At 40.4% G+C, this 8,904-nt stretch overlaps 2 protein-coding genes across 3 annotated transcripts; one reads left to right on the top strand and one right to left on the bottom strand.

Annotated features, from left to right (window-relative positions):
• The first annotated feature begins 3,614 nt into the window (after positions 1 to 3,614).
• On the top strand, positions 3,615 to 5,194 carry zmp:0000000930 (telethonin). The gene is made up of 2 exons (XM_027009524.2): positions 3,615 to 3,801; positions 4,278 to 5,194. Exons 1-2 carry the CDS (start codon positions 3,665 to 3,667, stop codon positions 4,663 to 4,665), a joined length of 525 nt encoding a protein of 174 aa, XP_026865325.1. The 5' UTR covers positions 3,615 to 3,664; the 3' UTR covers positions 4,666 to 5,194.
• A 217-nt stretch (positions 5,195 to 5,411) lies between these two features.
• ccdc127a (coiled-coil domain containing 127a) lies at positions 5,412 to 7,486 on the bottom strand. 2 transcript variants are annotated; one of them, XM_027009504.2, is made up of 3 exons: positions 7,405 to 7,486; positions 6,755 to 6,881; positions 5,412 to 6,475 (listed from the first exon to the last, which is right to left on the bottom strand). In XM_027009504.2, the coding sequence occupies exons 2-3, from the start codon at positions 6,870 to 6,872 to the stop codon at positions 5,790 to 5,792; spliced, it is 804 nt and encodes a 267-aa protein (XP_026865305.1). In that variant the 5' UTR covers positions 6,873 to 6,881; positions 7,405 to 7,486; the 3' UTR covers positions 5,412 to 5,789. The 2 variants fall into 2 exon arrangements, with proteins under 2 accessions (XP_026865305.1, XP_026865306.1); XM_027009505.2 differs by having other exon boundaries at positions 6,755 to 6,846; positions 7,405 to 7,480.
• Positions 7,487 to 8,904: the final 1,418 nt, after the last annotated feature.

The raw sequence follows: 8,904 nt of genomic DNA, 5'->3' as shown, positions 1-8,904 counted from the left end.
TCATCTTACCACGCCTCGGCACGCACCACCTCCAGGCAGGTTGACAAGCTGATGTAGTGAAGATTTATTCCTATTCTCGTCTCTGTATTGGCAGTTCACACTACTATAACTTAATGTATGAATCCACGACATTTATCACTTTTGAACCAAATGTTTTGAATAATATAACATAGTAGTGTACAGGTACTTACAAAAATGCAATCTTATCAAGTTGTGTGTTTCATAATAAACGAATTTGAATTTTCTGTATAACAAGCTGCTCCTTTACAAAATAACCATATAACCAGCAGATGGCGGTAATGATCAAATTTCAATTACAAAATTTAATTTCCAAGGCAACATTGGCGCATGGAAAAGATGCAGGCATGTGGAGGACTCAGCCCGCCAGCGTGGAAAGTTGGCGGTCTTTAAATGCAAGCCGATGTCTTCTACTGAGCCGAATAACCTCGACGGCGGGCGATGCCGAGTATGGCTTGCTGCTATCGGTCAGGCATTTGGGAAGCGCCATCAATCATTCTACTCAGTTTCTCGGTAAATTATTAGATGTGAACACCGGAATCAAGACTGCTGTTAATAGCCTGTAAAGTCCTTGGACTATCAGGACTGTTATTTTAATCTGCCCACTTTGTTAAAATATCTAATTGTCTAATTGCTAACTACCAATTTATTTTTCCCGTATCTAGAAATAGACAACTTTTGCCTGACATGTATGATGAAACATGAAGTTATTCTTTTATATATATATATATATATATATATATATATATATATATATATATATATATATATATATATAAAAGGTTAGTTTCTGATGATTCGGCTGTTTCTGGTTTTGTTGTTTTTTGCAAAAGTAATGAAATGCCTTTTGGAGGTCGAAAGAGAGTTCGAAAAAGAGAGGGTGCGCATAGCATAACCTTGAGAGCATAGCTATCTTTGAAGGATTATAGATATCTGTTCTGCTATCAACTATTTGATATCCTGCTCAAATATTACTCTTGGGTTGCTGGCCTGTTGCTATTTTGAGAGCTATTAGAGTGCTATTAATAACACTATCCAGGGAGAAGGAAATTGGAAGAACTCAAAGAGTCACCATAATCTCTGTGCTCCGGGTCTTGTAGAGAACATATTTTGTTACATCCCGCATAACAGTGTATTGAGCTTCTGCTGTGGTATATCAGTAATACCACTGTCTGTCTGTCTGTCTGTCTGTGTGTGTGTGTGTGTGTTTGGGGGGGGGGGTTTGTTGTGGACATGCACATCTATAGGTGGGCGATGGTAGCTCAGTGGTACTTGACTTGTAATCGGAAGGTTGCTAGTTCAAGCCCCACCATTACCAAGGTGCCACTATTGGGCCCCTGAGCAAGGCCCTTAACCCTCAATTGTACAAACCTCAGTTGTACTCAGTCATAATTGTAAATTGCTTTGAATCAAAGCATCAGCTAACCCTTCCCACATCTTAATGGTCAAACCAGACCATTCAGGGCTGAGTGCTGTGGATCATACAGCTGCCAAGCAGTTGATAGACAGTAATATTTTATTGAGTATCAAATCAGATATGTAATGTGAGGAGGTGTTGGATTTATTGAAGTGTACATGAAGCGAATGAACCTACTGTGATGGTCTCAATTCCAGATAGTTGTTCAGTCTCTTGATTGCTGCAGTGAGATTATAATGTTATACTCTCATCAGGTCCTAAAGCTCACATAGTTCACATTTTTGATGTCCAGTCTATTTCTAACGTAGATTACAAAAGACTCAATGCCACAATTTCTGGCAAATTTGGATTGAAAACTAATGGGAAAGGAGAGATGCTATTATGAGATAACACATTTGTTCTTGAGAAGAACAAAACATTTCTTACTCCCCTCTGAAACATTTCTTGGAGATGACTTTAATACTTGGTGTCAGACTTGGTTCCCACTGCAAGGCTGAGTGAGTGTAAACTTGTATGTGGCTTAATCCCATGGTATAATGTCATGTGTATCTTAATCACATATGCAGTATATTCTCATGCAGGGTGTAATCTCATATGCGCTATAATCTCATGCATGACGTAATCTTGTATGTGGTGCCTTTCTGTGCACTTCTGCTCTCCACTGCACCACGTGATGGCATTGCGGCAGGTCCTACCCTTACGACCCAGGCTCGTGTTACCTGGGGAAAGTGGCTGGCAGCACAGTAGCCCATGTGGCCAACGGAGTTTCTGTGCATGACGGCGCTTGGACCCAAGATGCCTGTAATCTGATGCTACGCCTTGTGCTGAATGCGCAGCAGGAATTTCCCAGCAGGCCTTCAACATTTTACTATAGGCTTAAAAGAGGCCATTGATATCAGTGAAACCTGTGTAACCTTGAGTAAGATCTACAGTTGTCATTTATGCCTGGGTCATATAGATGCCATTTGATGCTATTTCATCTGATTTAGCCAGTAAGACATAAAAAGATTTAATGCACTCTGAATAATATTTCTCCATCTAAATGTAGTTTAATAGTCTAACTAGCTGAAGCAGTTAGTGAACTGAGTGGGCTACTGCACTGACGAGTTAATCTTGCAACTAGTTTGTAGTGTATAGAACATTGTGCATAGATAAAAAAAAAACAACACACCATCTTTCAGACAACCTGTAAGTAGAAAAAAACTTTCTTTCTTTTCTTAATAGAAACATAATAACAAAACTGTCTTTCCTGAAGACAGTATTGACAGTAGCAGTTTTGACAGTGGAGGACACAATAGGATATAGTCTACGGTCAGGTCTGTGTATAATCAACAGCACAAGACAAGGGTTCAGGTTCATCTATGTGCCATAGAACGTCCTCTCTCCTTTCCTGGATGTTCCTGACAGCAGTGATGCAGTGAATGTCCAAACACACTCAGGCATCACCTACGTGGGTGCGCCGCTTGGGGAAACGCTGACAGAGAACAGTAACTCTGTGATATTGTTGGCGTCACAGAGCTTGGCACCATACGCTATTTTTAGCCATCGCTTCTCAGAAGTAGCAGATGCAATATTCAGCGCTTTCACATTAAGGTCATTTTTACTGTTGAGCCGTCTGCACACCCATTTTTGTAAAAATTGTGATTGGCATGAACTGCAATAGGTCACTTTAACCCAACACGTAAATGGCAGTTATACAAACAGTCTGAGAACAAGCTCACCCAGAGTAAATTGCTTTTGGATCTGGCTTGTAACTCACTCACTCAGTCACGTTTAACATAATTTGCCACAAGGGGTGCTGTTGGCACTGGAATAGGTTTGGTGCCTCACATCAATGACACTGTGTCCTAAATAATTCAATAAATCAACAGGGCCCTCATTGAGGAAGAATACAAATATTAAAGCACATCTTGTTGTTTTGCCTCAGTTTGCAATCAGCAGTTATCGAAAAGTCTTGACGAGCTGAACTTGAGAAAGCCTTTAATGCTCGAGCAATCTGAGATGAGCCATATGGCAGTCACCCCTTGAGATTAGTCATTCTGCCCTTTCATCACTAGAGAAAACCAATCGGTATCCCAAACACCTAACATGATGTACACGTTCAAAAATAGAAGCACGATATTATTTAAAGAGGACTGGGCAGCGAATAAGCATCATTTATTGTTAGTGGATAGAAACATCAAAAGGAGGTAGCTAATATAATTTAGACCAGTGTACCTGCAAGACGAGATGCACTGCCTCAGCAGATCGCCCCGATCATACCTGGTCAACTCTTACAGCGATGTAAAAGAATCGGACGAGACAAAAAGGGAATCGTTTGAGGCCACCTGGTTAGACCTGGTGATGGAGACAAGGCCAGAATTCAAGTACGTCTCGTTTTTTTGTCCCGTTTGCTCTTGCACATGAACTTAATTAAATTGTTGACCCTTAAATTGTTGGGTCAAAGTTGGGTCAGAAGAGCTGACCTTCCCACTTGCTTAATTGAAACGGCGAAGGATGTGGTTAACGATATATTACTCTGCTAAGATTAACAAAGTTCATACTATAGAGTAACCTGAACAAACGTTTGGGATTTGGCTTTGTTTGCGCTATAATAAATTGTAACCCTGCTCATATACTATATTTAGGGAGGGTATACATATAAATAAATACAAAGCGGATATAATGAAAATAATTTAAAAAATCACCAAGCATTTTTAATCGGTGTTGATTGGTGAATTCGTCTTCTCCCCATATTCCTGAACAGAGCAGCCTTCAGTTTGATGTGAAGATACTTTTGGGATTATTGAGTGTTTATTGCAAGTGAATATCTGATCATTAATTACCGATCACTTCTCTTTAGAATTACGCTCAACGAGAGAGACTCGTCGCGAAAGGAAACATACGAACGGAAGCAGGCGGTTCATTTCGTGGTGCGCCGATTCCCTACCCAGACACTTTGGACTGGTCAGGACGGGTCCGAGATGAAGGAGTATCATCTACCGTATAAAAAAACCGTCCTCCCCATACCGATCTTCGTTCCCAGAGACTTGACAGCTGCAGATGAGACGAACCGAGAGCCGTCTCCTCCCTTTTTGCAGTCTATCATGGACTTTGAGAAGAGCAGGGATGAGAGGAAACAGCCGTCGTCCATTATGAAAGACCTACCACGGGCAATCCAGTCCGGCAGTCCAGAATTCAGAGCCTCCAGACTCATTTCCCCGCCGAGCCACGTGCAGCGGCGCGAGTAGCGTAATCACTACAGTTTTAGGCTAAAATGTGTTTACTATGTGTTGATAAATGTGTGTAAATTGACAAATGTAAAAAGTACAGATTTAGGCTACGTTTACTTGCACGTATTATGTTCATGCAAATGTAAACTATTCGGACTGAATTGGTATTTTGTTGATGTTTTTGCATAAAAGCATGCGGCAGAGGCAAAACTGAGAGTCTATGAATGGGTTAAAAGCAACGTTTTAGAAAATATGGATTGGACTTTAGCTTATTGTACTTGGTACGGTCTGCCAGTGCTTGGTGAAACATTTGGCTCTCGTAAAATTCCTAAAAGTTCCGTTTGGTATATAAAGGGCAAGCAGGATTCGTTGCAGTAGGTGCACAAATCGTTCTAGTATAAATCAGATACTGCCATCTAGTGGAAAACGCGCTAATTATTTGTAACAAATTGTTATAGTATTATAAATCATTTAACATTACTTACTAATAAAATGTATGTGTAATATTTTGTTTGTAAATAAAATAACTTCCGATATATAAAATAAATCAATACACTTGATCATTTTTCTACTACTCAATCTATTCAATGCATGAAATAATGTCTTTTTCAGAGCATTTACATAGAACTATCTTAAAATAGTAAATTAACACCCGTGCACACAATTTCCCATATAAACTACTTAAATATTCTGGAGTATAAAGTGTGCTTAGAGTATGAAGTATGTGTGTGTATGTGTGAGTGAAAAAGTGTTGTAAACATGAATTCAAGCAATTGAGTATACTTTATTTCATGAACAAACACATTGAAATATCATATTAGAATATGAATCTATCATTACCATGATCAACATTTTTAAAGACAATCTGTCAAGACAAAACATATAGAATCTCATTCTCCTTAAACCCAACAAAAGATGTTAAACACACACACGCAAAAAAAAACAAACAGTAGCGATTATTCTGGCATGATTGTCAGTAGGTTTCGACGTTCCTACCCCAAATATTTCATAAATAGACAAGAAAAAAAAAAAGAAAGTAAAAAATAACAGTGTTGCAAACCAGAAGGGCAGCAACACCCTGCTACTGTTTTACATAATTCAAGACAAGCTGTGTCTGTTCCTGATCTGCTGTGGCATCTGGGTTACTTGCTGTTTGGCGCTGACCCCTTCAGTGTCTCCTCTGCCCTTTTGTACTTCTGCAGGGTGACCTGTAGCTGCCAGTATCTGAGGTACAGCCACATCAACTTCCCGTTTTTCCTCTTGTCCATGTTCAGCAGGTCTGCGCAGTGCCGGTCGTTCCTAAAAATGTCTCTGAGATCCTCCTCCAAAGCCAGCTCGGTACCCACGGGGTGCTTGGCCGCCGTGAGCAGCAGGTTCTTCTCCATCTCTAGTCGGTGCACCCTGGGCACCAGCAAACTACAGAAGGCATCCTGCCTCTCTGTCAGCTGGAGCTCCAGTTCCTGCAGAAGAGCCCGGGCTCTCTGCTGCCACTCCTCCTCCTGTTCCAGGGCCAGGCGCAGAGCCGTCCCGACTGCCCCGGAGTACAGGGTGGCCCTCTTCTCCTGCTCCAGATCCTCACGTTCCTTCTGTAGCCGCTTGCGTTCCTCCAGGAGCTGCTGGCTCTGGGCAGCCAGGGCTTTCCTGTAGCCCTGTACCCGCTGGCGCTCCTTCTCCAGCTCCAGCTCCAGCAGGGCGGCCGTCCGGCGGCTCTGTGCGACTGTGTCTTTGTACTTGAGCTCCAGGTCTTTAGTGAGAGCAGCCATATCCTGTTCAAACTGGCCCTTCACTTTCTCAATCTGCTTCTCGGACTCTCGCGTCCAGATCCAACCTAATGGAACAAACAGTGCAAAAACAAACACGGTCAACAGTTATTGGAGATTTGTGAAATAAGGAGTGTTAGGTCCAAAGAACAAAAAGCTTGAGTATAAGAGAAGTGACTGGCAAGGGCAAACGGCACCAGGAAGGGTAGAAAAGAATTGTGAAAAAATTAACTCCAAATCTGTGCATTGAAACTATGAACCATCAACCCTTAAATGGCAATGGGCTTTGGCGGGAGGCTAATGCACAATTCCAGCGTCATCCATGATCTTAGTGAAGGGTTACTTACGAAAGGCAGCCAGACCAATCATCGGGACTAATAGTGCATAGTTCCATTTTCCTCCATCAGCACCTCCCTGTGGATCCGGCCTTATATTCCATCTAGGAGGATCATTTAGGTTGTTCATTGAGAACCCCTGTTCAAATGACAATTAAATCATTCTTTTCCTATTCCTTTACAGACAATCATAACCTTTGTGTCAAAACAAAGCCTTAAGCTGCGGGGAGCGGCATTTGCTATTGTTTCACGGTTTGTTATGCTAGCAAGCTAGCTAGCTAGCTAGATAACGCTACGTTTTTGATAACCGAGTTTACTCTTCATTTAAAGGTTGGTTACTGTAAAGGCAATCACGAAACAATATCAGCAACCTTTTGGAGAATGCGTTACTTCTGAAATCTAGTTACCTTGGTACACTTTTGTGACAGGCGCTAACATTTTGTACACGCTTCTAGCTAGTACACCTGCTTATAGGCTAAGTTTGTAAAGCAAGACTTCAAATGGTCCCCAACCTAGACCTGCTATTGCCTACCCCTACACTAAACTAACCTAATGCTATTTTAATTTAAACCATAGCTTAAATGTTCTCTCTATTTGTTTTTAAATACAGAGTCACAGCGTTTCACAATAAGAAATATTAAATGACGTTTTGATGCACTCACCTAGAAGAAAGCAAGAGCTTAGGTACAGGATCAAGTTCTTTCCTTCTCTGCGTAAAGTTACGTATGTGGTGTTATGCTACGGAATATTAACATACGCAATTTTAGTAGCCAGATAACGCCGAGCTGACATTTACACGTGGGTTATTCGTGTTTTACATGATGGATTGTGTTGATGATATCGACCAATATTTAAAGGATCATCCTACATATTTATTACCGGCATACTTTATGATATATACCTTCAAATTCGGCCAATACCCTTGCTCTTGGCAATGTAAAGAACTATGGTAGTCACTGAATTCCCCCCGATATCCCGCACATTGGAACAGCCCAAATCAAGCGGGCTATTCAAAAGAGAACAACTGCTTCGTCACAAGAGAACTGGGCGGAAGAAGTGAGTTCTGTTTCAGTAACATCTCTCATCCAAACAATATCCATCCATCCAACCATCCATCCAGAGTAGCCTTTGATTAAAGTTTTTCCCTATCAGTTAGGAAGCTCAAAAACAGTAACTGCGTAAATGCTCACCCTTGAGATTATGCCTCATAAAGTATACGTGTAGTCAGAAATAGTATTATCCTATGAGACACGTTGTTTTTTTTAGCAGAAATATATTCAAATTCTATAGTCTGAGTACCATGTAAATGAGTACAGACTATCAAATTTACATTTGATAGCTATGATATGGGGCCATGTAGAAAACACATTCCTACTTTGAATGTGAAGTAGGATTACAAATCCACTTTTCAGCTAAGTCAGAATAAAAGATATATGTTATAACCATAAATAGGGGGGGGGGGGGGACATTCCGATGTGTTTTGTTAAGAAGCGGTTGAAGGTGTAATCTTCCCCCTACATTTTCAGCACAGAGGTTTATGTAATAACAAATATTAATCTAATCTGTATGAAGGAAATGTTCTTCAAGTGGGAACCCTCAGTGGTTACTATATAGGGAGAAGTTTTGTGTAAGAAGAACAAAGACTGAAAAGACTTTTAGCTAGGCCTTGGATAAAGTGCCTTTGTCATTTTATTTTTTCATTTTATTCACATTTTCTTTCATTGTGATAAAGCTAATAATTTGATGGAGAAAAGTGTTAGGAATCAAACAAAATGTAATCTTAAATGCTTAGTCATGAATGCTTCGTGCATATTTTAAGAGCTTTACTCTGAATCCCATTTTTCTGGAAACCGTGTGTACTTCACTGCAATTTTGACTAGAACCAAGTGTCAGTGCTGAAACCTTTAATTAGAGATACCTACAATACAAGACAATGCTATAGAATACAGGAATATAAAACAGTGCGAGAACAATTACTAAACAAGTACAAATCTAAAATCTTACAAATGCCTGATTAGGCTTAATTAATCTTTTTTTTTCTGAGAGTTGTTTTCAGTCAGCATTTGAAGACAACGAGGGACAGCCAGCCAGTGGAAGTTCATTCAACCAACTGGGTGACAGGACAGAGAAGAGTCTTTCTTATAGCTTATTTTATTTTATTT

The sequence above is a fragment of the Electrophorus electricus genome, chromosome 5 (genome assembly GCF_013358815.1).
Source record: "Electrophorus electricus isolate fEleEle1 chromosome 5, fEleEle1.pri, whole genome shotgun sequence".
NCBI classification, from domain to species: domain Eukaryota; kingdom Metazoa; phylum Chordata; class Actinopteri; order Gymnotiformes; family Gymnotidae; genus Electrophorus; species Electrophorus electricus.
This window is presented reverse-complemented; position numbering and strand designations above follow the sequence as displayed.

Coding starts and splice junctions, on each gene's coding strand:
- zmp:0000000930 (XM_027009524.2), top strand. CDS start 3,665: ATGCACTGCCTCAGCAGATCGCCCCGATCATACCTGGTCAACTCTTAC. Junction 3,802..4,277: donor GAGACAAGGCCAGAATTCAA/GTACGTCTCGTT, acceptor ACTTCTCTTTAG/AATTACGCTCAACGAGAGAG.
- ccdc127a (XM_027009504.2), bottom strand. CDS start 6,872: ATGAACAACCTAAATGATCCTCCTAGATGGAATATAAGGCCGGATCCA. Junction 6,476..6,754: donor GATTGGTCTGGCTGCCTTTC/GTAAGTAACCCT, acceptor TTGTTCCATTAG/GTTGGATCTGGACGCGAGAG.